Genomic DNA, 14,054 nt, shown 5'->3' on the forward strand with positions numbered 1-14,054 from the left:
CATGAATTGCAAAATAGAAGAACTGGTGCAAACCGAGAATATGCACAAATACCATATTTTTTGTCAGGGCGAAAAGCATCAGGAAAGGCAAGAAGCGCATGTCACGTACAATGTCGACAACGGAAGGGTAGAATGTTCGTGCAAAATGTATGAATTCAAAGGTATCCTATGCTGTCATGCATTAAAGGCACTCAATCAAGAGAAGATACAAGAAATACCTGAGTCTTACGTAATGCGAAGATGGACGAGACGCGCGAAGATTGAAATGCTCGTTATGGACAATGCGAGTAAATCTGGTGTTGACGAGAAGTGCCACATAGCCTCCTGTTACCAACAACTGTGTAGGTCATTCATGCATGTTGCTGATTTGGCATCGAGAAGCGAAGAAGGCTATGCATGTGTGAGAAAAGCTGCAACGGAGTTACTTGAAAACGTGGAGTTAATTCACATTAAGTCTGTTGCAGCGAATGAATACCAGCCAAAGATAATGGGATCGAACAACGTAGGTCAAAATCATGTCTCGCTTGACACTCCCGAGAAGTTGCGCCGAAGCGTAAACATTATCTTCAACAAGTCAGTAGTGAACGTTGTTGATTATGATGGACATATTCATGAAGCGTAGGGTATCAAAAGAAAACCTGCCTCTGATCGCAGTCGTCGGAGGGCAAAGGGTGCACTAGAATTGGTTGGCAAGAAAAGGACTAAGAAACAACAAAGCCCTTCGAATGAACAGGTATGTAAAACATTATATTGCTTCCCATTGCGTGAAGCTTGTCAAATAGCTAACTCGTGTAATGTCCATCATGCAGCAATACCCTGCAGAAGTACCGACAAACGTTCAAACCTACATTCCTCCCGACCAGATTTCCGGCAACGATCGCTACAGTTTTACAAGGCTTTTGGTATGTAATCGATGTTGCGAGGAGGTATGCATTTCTTGTGAAACTTAATTCAGTGTCTAATATTTTCTCTTTCATGACAGGCTATGATGCAGTCGACAGATAGGTTTGGGACACAGGAATCTCGTGTGGGCTATTAACTTAGTTGTGATGCCTCTTTGCATGACCCGATCTCCACAATGCCGGATTTTTTGAGAGTTTATAGTCGTTTGTCATTGACGACTTGCGGTTCGTGGTTGAATTTGTTCAAATCGATAGATAGCGGGTTTTTGCTTTTGCAGAAAGGCGAATGATGACATCACTGTATGGCGAATGATGACATCACTGTTTGGCGATTTGTGGTTATCGTTGAATAGCGATATGTGGCATCGCAGCGTAGAACGTTGTTGATTATTGTTGGACTGTCAATCTTAGCGTGATGCGAAGGATTGTTCAAGTGTGCTGCGATGTGTGACATCGCAGCGTAGGACTGTCAATCACTGTGCTGCGATGCCACAGATCGCTATTCAACGATAACCACAAATCGCCATACACCTCCAGTCAACTTCTTCTCCAGCAAATCTTTCGCGTTCCCGACACCTCCACTTGCCTTTTGAAATCATTATTGTTATCTTGTGAAAAGTTGTATCCACATATTATAAATAAAAGGCTACTCAATGTGTATTTTCCAACGGATACCCATAAATGTTTGAGTTGTCGTACAATATTCATTGATCATGTTGGTTGAGCAGTACATCTTTTAGGTCATAAATAGTCGCACAAGCACTGGAAGGTGTGTTTGTCTTCTACTTCGTGAACCAGCAACAACCAAACCGACGGTTCCTTCATAAACCTGGAGATCCGCCCTCGAACATAGAAAATTGTAGTCGGTGAGGCAGACGAAGACAGCTACACGACCAACAATGGCGAATCATGGGTATATTGTCTACACATAGTCTACATGTTCAGCAAAATCCGTCTCTTTCATGCGTTTTTTGCGATTTGTTTTTGTGTACTATATAATGTAATTTAAATATCGGTCGTTGCAATGTCCGCATTCATTTCAGTCGAACATCCACCGACGAAGTTGGGCAAAAACTTAGTCAATCACTCCTGGAGGACATCAACCGAATGCGCAGTGAATTCGCACAATGCAACATGATCAGTAATTTTGTTAGTATGAAACTAGTAGTAGTTGTCTATAAACGTAAGCCATGTGTACGTATGATCAATACAACACCATATTTGTTGCAAACAGACTATATCCGATTTCGTAAATTATATTAAAAGCAACGCACCAAGCCAGACTGTGAGCGTCGTCAGCCCATATTTCATGGTATATCAGTTGTATTTTATGTTGCTTTTCATTATTGATTTAGTCAAATTGATTCATATGTTAACGTTGGTGTTAGCAATGTTTCTTTCGGTTTGCAGACTATATTACGCCGTTTGCCATACTCCAGTGGATTTCAAGACGGCAAACCTTATTGGGTTAACGGTAATCACTGCAGAGACCTTATGACAAGTGAAAAGGTAAGCAAACAAACCTACAGTGCAATATTACTGTGTGACAGTGGTAACAACATTTTTTCGATCTATTTGCAGATATTGATTCCTACACTCTGGCAGTCTGAAAAGCATTGGGTCTTATACGTGATGGATTTACGCGAAAAACAACTATGGTGTTACAATTCGTTGGAAGTTGACAGTGGTTTACGGCTAGACATTTCCCATCTCGTAAGATTCCATCTATATGAGTATCGTGTAGTGTACTGGGTCATGAATTTACTTTCGGTCGCATTATTCTCAAATCGGTTTTCTCATAGCCATTTTGGGAGTCGATGTCAGCGAGTGGATCTATCGCACGACATACCATGCTCCTTTACAAGATAATGGCGTTGATTGTGGCGTATTTGTAATGAAGTACATTGAAGCGATATACAATGGTGCAGAACCCTGTTTCGACGTTGTATGCCATTCCTTGGCGTCTGTTATTGGAAATTAAGGGCATGTCTATTGCTTCTAGTTTACAATCTGTTTTTGCAGGTTGATATACCCGGATTCCGCGAAGAACTCTGCAAAAAGATGACGTCCTTTCTAATTTCGGAGGAGAAACTGACGGAGGCGAGGATCTAAAAGGCTTGTAATTGATAAAAGATGTGCGCTCAACCCGCGTGATTGACAGTCGCAGGGTGAGACTGCGATGTGTGCAATGAACAAAGACTTCTAATGTTCGAAATGATAATATTCAACATCGCTACGAAATGTTGTATGCTTAAACATCGCTTTAATGTCGCATTCGTATTTTATGAATAGTACAAAGCGATACGCTTGGTGGTCTAACTCCAAACTACACTGCTACGACTATGAAAACCTGTGCCAGCATTTGAAAATTGCTTGAATTTTAAACGACGGTTTCTTCAATTATGATCTTACAGACCTATGAAAAAGGTATAGACGGATACGACAGCTGCGTCGAAGCCGCCTATACACTCGATTCAAGAATAAGTCATTTATGCAAAAATTGTCGATTATGTCGGTTCCTTATTCGCGAAGCAAAGTGGAACTGTGTGTTGTGTCATTCAAATATTAATGAAACGTCCTATCACCCTCCGTCAGTTTTCGAGTATATACGTCAGTTTCATTAAACCAAAAGCAAATCTTAAATAAAAAAGCACTCCGCATTAATGAAAACAATGTCATGCCAGAGGGCTATTCTGAATCATAGTCAATGCGATTGGACCGAATCTTTGGGTCTCAAATAAATCCACAAGTACGTCTCAAGAAATCGCCTTAGGTGTACATTACCGTCGGTTCATCAATACAGCGATTTCTAAGAACAAACATTTCTTATTGATAAGTTCACGTAATGCGATATTTAGAAATATCTTTCGCCGTACAGTATTCTTCATTGCTTAAGAACAACTTTACCAGCATTGGTTATGCGTATACAACACCAAACTATTTCTGAATACAATTTACTTTTCATAGAACACCCGTCACCGGAACGAGATGAACACCCGTCACCGGAACGACAAATCCGCTTAGACCTCGCTAGGGAGAGGAAGAGGACTTGGCGGAGCTCCTGCTGGCCACCCTCAGCGCGACTGCACCGACTGGGTTGCTGTCGAGGAGGACGGCGAGAACGGCGATGGAGGGGCTCGTTAGGTTGTACAGACAGAGCAATCGATAAGTTTCACTTTATACTATTCTGTCTGCCGTTCGTTTTAAACTCAATCAATTTTCCGCATATTTTGTCGCGTATTACCGGCATATGTTCCTGCAACAAAACAGGCAATGTGAAACCAATATATAATAGGAATACCCAATAACATCGGATACGAAGCTCATACAGCGTGGAAACAAAGTTCTTCTCCATTGTATATTGCTTCAATATGCTTCATTACGAATATGCCATAATCGACCCCATTACTTTGTAACGGAGCATCGTCAGCACAGAGCAACATCCACTCACCAATGTCGACACCCATTTGCCCGTTAAGGAATCCCGCCTGTGAAAAAGGGATAATATATTACAGTCCGGTCCACCTCGAATAGCTACTTCACCTTTGGGTACAAGCTTACCAAATGCATAGCATCGCGTTCTACGCCACTGTGGCAGTCCAATGAGTTGTAGCACCATAGTTGTTTTAGCTGAAAATTCATCTCGTATAGGACCCAATGGTCTGGATGTTGCCAGAGTGTAGGAAGTAAAATCTGCGAATCGATAAAATCATTTTTCGTTCCAGAGACTTATCGTGATGGGGATGTTACGAATAAACCTTGGATAAGAGGTTTGTTCACTTACCTTTCCAAATTTTGAAATGTCTACGCACTCATCATCGCTGTTCCAACAAGGTAGTGCATCTTCGAATCCTATGCCGTATGGCTTTCGCCGGACGTACATCTGTTGCACCAAATAGCAAGGTTTAACCACCAAGAAACGTGAGTACGTTATGAAAGCAAACAGAACAACAGCGGCCCAGACATACCATGAAATACGGGCTGATGATGCGTACTGTATTGCTCGTTGGGTTGCTCTGAATGTAATTGACAAAATCATACATTGTCTGGTTGCACAAAGTTACAAACTTCAGAACATGCAAACCGATGACCTAGAAATTGATAGTGGACAAATACTTACAAAATTACTGATAGTGTTCCCATCTGCAAATTCATCTTGCATCTGCTCGATGTCATCTATGAACTCGTCAGGGCGTTGCCGCCCACCCGAGACTGTGGATGTTGCACTGAGTGCACCATGAGCGTGGTATTCAGGATTGGACATTGAAATTATTGTCTACAGTAAACAACACTAGTCCAAATACGACATGAAAAGGCAAATGTTCACTAAACCGCTCAGGCGTTTCAAAAAATATACCTCTTAAGCGCTAGTCCTGGTACTGTGGATGTGGTTGTCTTCTTGTTCAGGGCCGTGCATGGCCGTTTTGCTCCCATTGTCCACTCCATTGGCGCCGTGCCTGGTCGTTTAGCTCCCATCCTCCTATCCGTTTGCTCCGTGCCTGGTCGTTTTTCTCCCCTCGTCCACTCCTCTGGCGCCGTGCCTGGTCGTTTTGCTACCATCGTCCTCTCTGTTGCCGCCGTGCCCGGTCGTAGAGCTCCCATCGTCTTTGGCGTCGTGCCGGGTCGTATTGCTCCACTCGTCCTCTTCTTGTCCGCCATGGCTGGTCGTACTGCTCCGATTGTCCCCTTCTTCAGCGTCATGCCTGGACGGAGATATCGATGGCACCTTTGCAACGAAGATACTGAAACGCCGTCCTCACCTACAAAGGTAAAGTCCTTTAACGTGCAGCCATTTTTTGAAAACAACCCGCTAATTAATTGATTGCGTTTAAAAAAATTATAAATACGGCTTTTCGCATGCCGCCTTTTTTTGATAACCGCCGCCGCCAAATTAAATGCTTGCGTTCGAAGTATTCAAAAATACGTCTTTCCATGCCGCTCATTAAGTTTTAAATATTCAAAAATACGTTTTCCATGTGTGATTTGACATTCGAACAATACCCACAAATCACTATGCTGCGATGCCACAGATCGCTCTCCGACTCAAAACACGAAGTATCCAGCGATGACAACAAATCCTTTCCTTATCTATTGATTATTTAACACAAATACCTTATCACGATTATCGTATATGGATACAAACCTTTGTGCCGTCAGAACTCGTTAAATTATTGTTCATGGCTTAGATCACCAATACTTTGTGCGCTATTTTTTCGAGGCGAAGACAAATACAACGATTGCTAAACAGAAATGCTATATCTTAGCGATGCCAAAGAGGTTTGGCAATGCCACGATTTCTGAAGAAACATCTATTTTCGTTTAAAGTTTATTTATTACCGAGACCCAAAGTCGGAAAGATGTAATAATAAAGAATTAAACAGTAAAAGAATTTCACGTTACCGCAACTCATTATACAATTACAACAAATGTATAGCGTGATAAAAATGAAAATCTAGGATTTATTCCGAGTCATTGGACGAATCTGATGAAATTTCATAGACTTGTCTCTCACTTTTTATTGGTGGACTGTCTATCCTGGGTGGCCTCTTCGTTGCGAAACCTTGCCTAAGAAGACTGGTCATCATGTCCACCACTGCATTCAATTGAATGCCCATAGTGCTTACTTCTGTCCTTAATTTCTTATTCTCCCTCTCAATAAGTTCGAACCTTGCGACAGAGACAGTCTTCTCTTTTGGAGCAAGTGTTCGGTCTTCCTCGTGATTTGTTACTGATGGACTAGTCGTATTAACCAGAGCGAGACGACATTTTGGTTGTAGAGGCTGGGCTACAACATGAGAAGGGACAGTTGGGAGGCATGGGTTGACAATTTTCTCAATCTTCCGATTTCGCCGCATTGGTTCCCAATAGCTTTCGAAATAGAAGAGATCAAATTGTCGTCCTTCATGATCATACGGTACGGCAGGGAAACCACCTGAGTTCCAATTTAATAATTCGTCCCTGTAGCGATCGCTCCAATTCACGTGCCTGCCCCCACCAATATTCATCTTCCTTCTCACCTCCAAAGGCTTATTTGGGATAGACTGCCCCAAGCCAGATTGTAAGAGAACTCGACTACCTTGCTGCAACTCGGCTTCAAAATTGCAGAATAGCCACAAATCGCGGTCAGATAATCTGGCAGCCTCCGCAACAACATCTTCATCATCGCCCCCATCTCCATAAGGTCTCCACAAAACCTGTACATTGGTAATTCTTTTTAATAACGAATGACAAATATATTAAAATTTATTTACGCATAATATGGCAATAACGATATGCACTACGGAAGACAATCCTGCAGCAATGTATACTTAAGAATGTTGAACATTACAACGATTTATAATACTCAATGGTAAATGCTGACGCGATTGTAAACAATTTTAGAACGTTTACCTTGTTTAATTGCAACCCATCTAAAATGGACTTAGCATTATAAACTGCGACGTTTATTCTAGCCCAGCGACCGATCTTTGGAAAACCACAAATCGGAGGGCCACACCGTGGACGCAATGGGATAATATGTTCCAACGCCCAGGCCTAACAAAAAAAATATTATTAGCAACGCCACAGACTGCAATGAGATTTGTCTACAAATACTAAGTATGTAATCAACAAATACCTGAACAAATGGCCAAAATCTGCCAACTGTTTTCGTACCATTACTCGCACGGTGGAGTTGACTGTACAGGTGTGCGAGCATAGCGGCACCCCAGGCATAGTTGTCGACTTCGTCTAAGTCTGCCAGGTACTGCAGCCACATGGAACTTATTCTCGAACCAGAACAATCGAAAAATAATGTAAGAGCAAAAAAATATAGAAGGAAGCCGCGCAACTCTTGGTCAGCTGTTTCAGATGCACAAGTAGCGGAGTGGCCTTCCCATTTATTACGAAAAACTGAGACCTTCATTGATGTGGAATTGCTTCCACCAGAAATACATTGACTTCATTCGTCCATCGACATTCCTAGAAGGGCAATGCAGTTTTCCCTTGCGTTATAGTTTGAATGCCGTAATAGAACAGCACTGCCATCGCACTTAAGGCCAGTGATCCTCGCCACATCTTCTAGAGTCATGGTGATCTCAAAAGAATCAAACTGAAATGTGTTAGTCTTATCATTCCACTTATTTACCAGGTGAGTCATGGTATTCCAGCAAGTTTCAAAATATTGTTGGTCCAAAAGGCCACCGAAGTGCATATTTCGTAGTCGGTCCTTCTGATATGCACTCAGTTGACCATACCAAGACAGAACTACAGGCCATTGACAGCGACCTCCGAGCTTTTCACCTGGTGCTCTACTTCTCCTGTGACCTCCCTGTAACACAAAATAACATATTATTCCTACAAATTAATAATTTCTTCTATTTGTACTTATAAATACTATTCTACTAACCGCTATAAATAATATCGGTTATAGACATACTATCGCAGTAATCGCTATAAATATCAATACCTAACACAGTAATCGGTATACCAAAATCGCTAAACATATTATTAAATCTTCGCAGACAGGACAGATATATTTACCTTGGTCGCTATTTTCTGCTGTTCTCCCTCCAACCTGGGACTTTCTGGTGGGTCCACTGCCTCCAACTGCCTTTCAATCTCCATCTCTACCGGCTCCACCGTCGCATGCCTTTCTCTCGCCTTCCTTTCTCTCGCATTCTTTTCTCATCCTCCTTGTGCTTCCTTTCTCTGTCCCTATTCTCCTCCTCCTCCTTCTGCTTCCTTTCTCTCTCCTTTTCCGCCTGCTCCTTCTGATTCATTTCTCTCTCGCGTTTCTCCTCCTCCTTCTCCTTCCTTTCTCTTTCCCTTTTCTCCTCCTCCTCATTCTTCTTCCTTTCTCTCTCCCTTTTCTCCTCCTCCTTCTTCTGCTTCCTTTCTCTCTGCCTTTTCTCCTCCTCCTTCTCCTTTCTTTCTCTCTCCCTTTTCTCCTCCTCCTCCTTCTGCTTCCTTTCTCTCTGCCTTTTCTCCTCCTCCTTCTCCTTCCTTTCTCTCTCCCTTTTCTCCTCCTGCATCCTTTCTCTCTCCTTTTTCGCATCCTCCTCCTTCTCCTTCCTTTCTCTCTCCTTTATCTCCTCCTCCTTCTGCTTCCTTTGTCTCTCCATTTTCGCCTCTTTCTCCTGCTTCTTCCTTTCCCTTTCCTTTTCTTCCTCCTCCTTCTCCTTCAACCGCCTTTCTCTCTCTTCGATTTCTTGTTTCCTTCTTTGCCGCAGTTCTTCCATCTGCTTCTTCCTTTCCCTTTCCTTTTCTTCCTCCTCCTTCCGCCGCCTTTCTTTCTCTTGCAGTTGTTGTTTCCTTCTTTCCTGCAATTCTTCATCCTGCTTCTTCCTTTTTCTTTCCTTCTCTACCTCCTCCTCCTTCTCCTTCCGTTGCCTTTTCTTCTTTTCCTTATTCTTCTTCTGCTGCCTTTGCATTTCCTTAGCTTCCTCGAACTCCAACTCCCTCCTTCGCCTTTCCTTTTCTTCCTCAAACTGAAGAATATTCTGTTCCTTCTCTTCCTCCTCCTTATTCATTTGCCTTTGCCTCTCTTCCGCCTCCTTCAGTAGCCTTGCCTTGTGTCGCATTGCTCTACTCTCCAAGTTTCTCCTATGAGCCTCCGCCAGCATATTGCTAACATCCCTTTCCCACTCCTCTGCCTTCTTCTTCCTCTTTTCCATCTGCTGTGCGTTAATCCTCCGCCTTCTATTTATATTCTCATCAATATTTCTGGCCTTTGTCTTCTCTTTGTCATCCTTGTTCTGCATCTTTTGTTCTTCAGAGTTCTTCCTTTGGTCCGCAGCCTCGATATCTGATGGATAATCCTCCGCATAATACGATTTCAAGGCTTTTTCCCTGTCTTCATCGTTCTCAATCTTAAATATATTTTGGTATCTTTCAAAAACTTTAGATAGATGGGACTGGCGGATCACTTCTCTAATAGACAACCCATAGAACGACGGGGTATCTCTAATCTGATGAGGCGCAGACATTGCTAACCTGCACAACACAATACACGATCATCATCATTAGAAATCGTCGGAGTATTTGGGTTCATAATACAAATCCTTGTATAAGAACCAATCTTCAGATTGAAGAAAGAAAACTTACACGAAACTCACCGAAACGATGGGAATTTGGATATTTCAACTGTAGAGTAAGCAACAGTAACAACTAATACGCAACAGAAGGTGGCAACGATGCTGCGACTGCGCGTAAGACGGAAACAGATGCTCTAGTAAAAAGGAAAGGATGCTCCGGCAACTCGAGATGAAAGCAAAGAATCTCCGGTAGAGTGCTTAGAGCGAGAAAGGATTTTTTTGAACTATTTGTATCATACAACACAACGCTTGCTACATACGCAAACTCTGCGAAACGTTTTCCCGCGATATCGATGGAGGGCAGTTTTGTCATTTTCACGAACCGACGATTCAGTTTTCTAGGAGAGCATTTATTTTTGTAATTTTTCAACGATTTCTATTGTCATTTCATTCCCCATTTTAACTTCAACAATACATTACAACCACAATCATCAAAAGAAAGATTGACCAAGCTAAGAGTCTTGAGAGAGTAGAGGAGGGCCTCACCACCCACCGAATAACAAAAAATACAACGACTCAACTTCAAGTGCAGTAAGGACCCAGAGTCGAATAAATTTAGAGGCAGCTCATCAGTAAGGACCCACAACAGTCAATGTGCAGGTCAGTCGGTGCTTGATGGAGCAATGTAGGATCTTCTGATGGATGTGCACAGAAGCAGAAATAGAAGGGAGAGAGAGCGAGAGAGGGTTGATGAGCCCCCGGACCCCCCTCCTGTAAGGGCAAAAGGCCATGAACACGCTGGGAGGAGCCCTCAGACCACCCTTCTGTAAGGGTAAAAGCTCTGAATCAGACTCCATAACTCTTCAAGTTGAATGATGCTACCCACACTGGGAGGAGCTCTCAGACCCCCCTTTCTGTAAGGGTAAAAACTCTAAATCAGACTCCACAACTCTTCAAGTTGAATGATGCTACCCACGCTGAGAGGATCCCCCAGACCCTCCTCCTGTAAAGGTAAAAACTCTGAATCAGGCTCCACAACAGTAAATGTGCAGGTCAGTCGGTGCTTGATGGAGCAATGTATGATCTTCTAATGGATGTGCACAGAAGCAGAAATAGAAGGGAGAAAGAGAGAGTAAGAGGGTTGATGTTCATGGCCTCCTCCAGGGGAGATTTCTTTCTCGGATAATCCTGTAGTGCAGAGACTGGGTCTTAAATAATCATCTTCGGAGCACTTAAGTCTTTACAACCACTCCTTTTCAAGAACCATCATTTTTTTTGGCACCAATGGAGGAGAGGGTACTTAAGTCTTTGCAATCGCATCAAACTCCAACGCTAATTAATGCTGACAAACATGGGGATACGAGACACACATGCTTACATACGTGGTGCTCTTTGGGACCCCGATCATGAGATGTAGCTAACTGCCCTGTTCGGGGGGGGGGGGGGGGGAACATATAACCTGCTATAGAGACTGCTGAACTGTCTAGGAAAAGAAAAAAAAGCGCTAGTATGTTGGTAACTGAAAGCAATAGTGAATACAAAAAGTTACCATTGGAAACGAAATGACCATTGCGTCTTAAGAGCTCAACATGGTGGTAGAGGGTGAAAACGAGGGCTGGCTCAGTCCAAAAAGACACATGGAAGAGATCGAACCCCTTCGCGATCGACTCCGTCCAAACGAAGAACGTGTCGGCGATCAGGCAGGTGATCGGTGGCCCGGGCCTCGATTGCAGCTTCTCCATGAGAAGGCCAACATGAGCGGACAGAACGTGGAGCAGAGAGAACATGAACTGGTCGTGGTTCAGCGACCGATCGAACTCCACCGGAAGGCCGTCGCCGATCACCTCGTAGCGGATGTCGAGCCCACGGTCCCGCACGGCGGCGAACATGTCATCGGCGTTGGAGATTCGGTGTGAATTTGTGATGGACTTCGTGTTGACAAAAGTGATGGTGAAGCCCCTGGATGCCAGCTTGAGAGCAAGATGGACGGCTGGGATCACGTGACGGCTCCTGACTTGCGGCCATCTTCTTCTTCCTTTTAAAAGAGAGGGAGGATTCTCTTATGTGTTGGGTATATATACACATGGGAAGCTGCTTGACCACTCTTTAGCTTGACCTTAACCAACCAGCTCAGCATCATCCAGCGTCATCCATTTTTTGCCCACACCTTTAACGGCACTTCAAAAGCGCCACTAAAAGCCCTTTACACAACAAAAACAAACGTGTAAAAGTATTTAACTCTTTTGAAGCGCTGCTAAAGGTAGTTTTTTCGCCAGACCTTTAGCAGTGCTTCAAAAGCACCGTTAAAGATCATTTTTACCGTTGGATAATGCTGGACGCATGCTAAGCGTCACTCAGCACAGGTCAGGCAGCTACCACTCACTATATATATATATATATATATATATATATATATATATATATATATATATATATATATATATATATATATATATATATATAGAGAGAGAGAGAGAGAGAGAGAGAGAGAGAGAGAGAGAGAGAGACGACTCGTAAACAAATGTCCGTACACAACAGGAGAGTGCTCAAGGACTTGATGGTAAGAGCAGGTCAGATTCAGGTGATATGTTTTTTTTGGTGTTTTTACCACCGTTTGAGGAAGGTCTGATCAAGTGATAATTTGTGTTTTGAAATCACCAAGATCAGCATTTTTGGTGGGCCCCACTGTTTGTACAATGAATGGCAGTGATAAGGCCATCGACGGTGGTGACTTCAAAACACAAAAAATTATTATTTTTTTTTTGACATATAACCTGATCCGACCACCTCGGTGCGGGGCTTTGGTAACCACCATGCCTGGTGCAAACATATAAACCCACCAAAAAGAGCGCTGATGGTGATGAAGACACCGGATCGGGTGCAATATGATTGCACAAAAATTATGCATGAAGCACCCCCCATTGCCCTCCATCGGGTCTTGGGCCCCACACCATACAGGCCTGTCCCTGAAATAAAGGGTGATCAGGAAATTAATGCACAAATATCAGGTGCAATCATATTGCACATGATCTTTTCACGGTGATGAAGGCCACACAGGTAATCATTTAAAAAATTAAAAGACTAATATTTTAGCATATCACGTGATTTAACCCCCAGTAAAAGACGCCCGCTATAAAGAATCCGAAGGCCAAGAATATTCTTTTATATCAAACTAGTTACTGTGGTTTATGTCGTAGATATGAAACAAATAATCAAAAGGCACACACGATTATTATTGTAAATAAGTGGGTGGATAAGAAACAAGAGGTTTAAGTTGCATACTAAAAAATAGTGGAAATTTTCATTTAGTGTTTCATATTTTGTCTCATATTTCAAGAAAAATAAGGCTCTGATTAGAATCTAAAAGGCCGGAGGTAGCTGATATGTGGAATACCTATTGCCAAAGTCATTTGGGAAGGATGCAGTTAGTTGCAGGAAATGATGGAACTGGGATGGTATTTGACACCTCGAGATCCACATTTCACCGGTTCCCACCTACATACGAGGGAGTAGTTGCCAAATGCTACACCGGTTCCCCACACCGGTGCCTACGATCCGACTACTTTTCCAATGCTCTTCCAATTATAATTTCAACTTTTCACCTGAATTCCAAACCGCTGCGCAAGTGAAACTGGTAAATCCTTAGTTGAACCGTTTTACTTATCCCAAATAACCATGTGGATTTGCTAAAACCACAAAATTTAGGGATTCCATAACTGCATCCTTAGCTACCACCCATTGGAAGATTCCAAACAGGGCCTAAAAAGACATTTATGACCCAACTTTTCATTGAAATTGTCAAATAGAGACCTCAATTAGAACAACTAAGGTTCACTATGAGATATATATAATAAAATGCTCCTTTTTACATAATAAAATATGCAAAACAGAAACAGTTAGAAATGACATTTTATATAGATCTTAACTATTAAATTAACTTTAGTTGTCTATTTGACAATTTCAGTAAAAATTTGGATTTTGAAATGACTGATCTTTGCAACTGAGCTATTATGATCCATACTTTAAGGTCTATTTGATTGCTTAGAGAAAGTGCTCATAATAGATAAAAAGATTTTTTTTTTCTTATTGGACAAGTTTTTTTTTTATAAATTTTTCACACCTCATACTGCAAGACAAA

At 42.4% G+C, this 14,054-nt stretch overlaps 1 protein-coding gene across 1 annotated transcript in view; it reads right to left on the bottom strand.

The window, feature by feature from the left end:
• Positions 1-12,066, bottom strand: part of LOC149813412 (UDP-glycosyltransferase 86A1-like) — a 59,163-nt gene extending 47,097 nt beyond the window's left edge. Inside the window, exons 1-2 of the mRNA XM_089991122.1 lie at positions 12,039-12,066; positions 11,466-11,951 (exon numbers count right to left, since the gene is read on the bottom strand). Of these exons, the coding sequence (XP_089847248.1) occupies positions 11,466-11,951; positions 12,039-12,066 (514 nt within the window). The remainder of the gene's footprint in view (positions 1-11,465; positions 11,952-12,038) is intronic.
• Positions 12,067-14,054: the final 1,988 nt, after the last annotated feature.

Source organism: Nuphar pumila, chromosome 16, assembly GCF_984573655.1.
Source record: "Nuphar pumila chromosome 16, dmNupPumi1.hap1.1, whole genome shotgun sequence".
Taxonomy (NCBI): domain Eukaryota; kingdom Viridiplantae; phylum Streptophyta; class Magnoliopsida; order Nymphaeales; family Nymphaeaceae; genus Nuphar; species Nuphar pumila.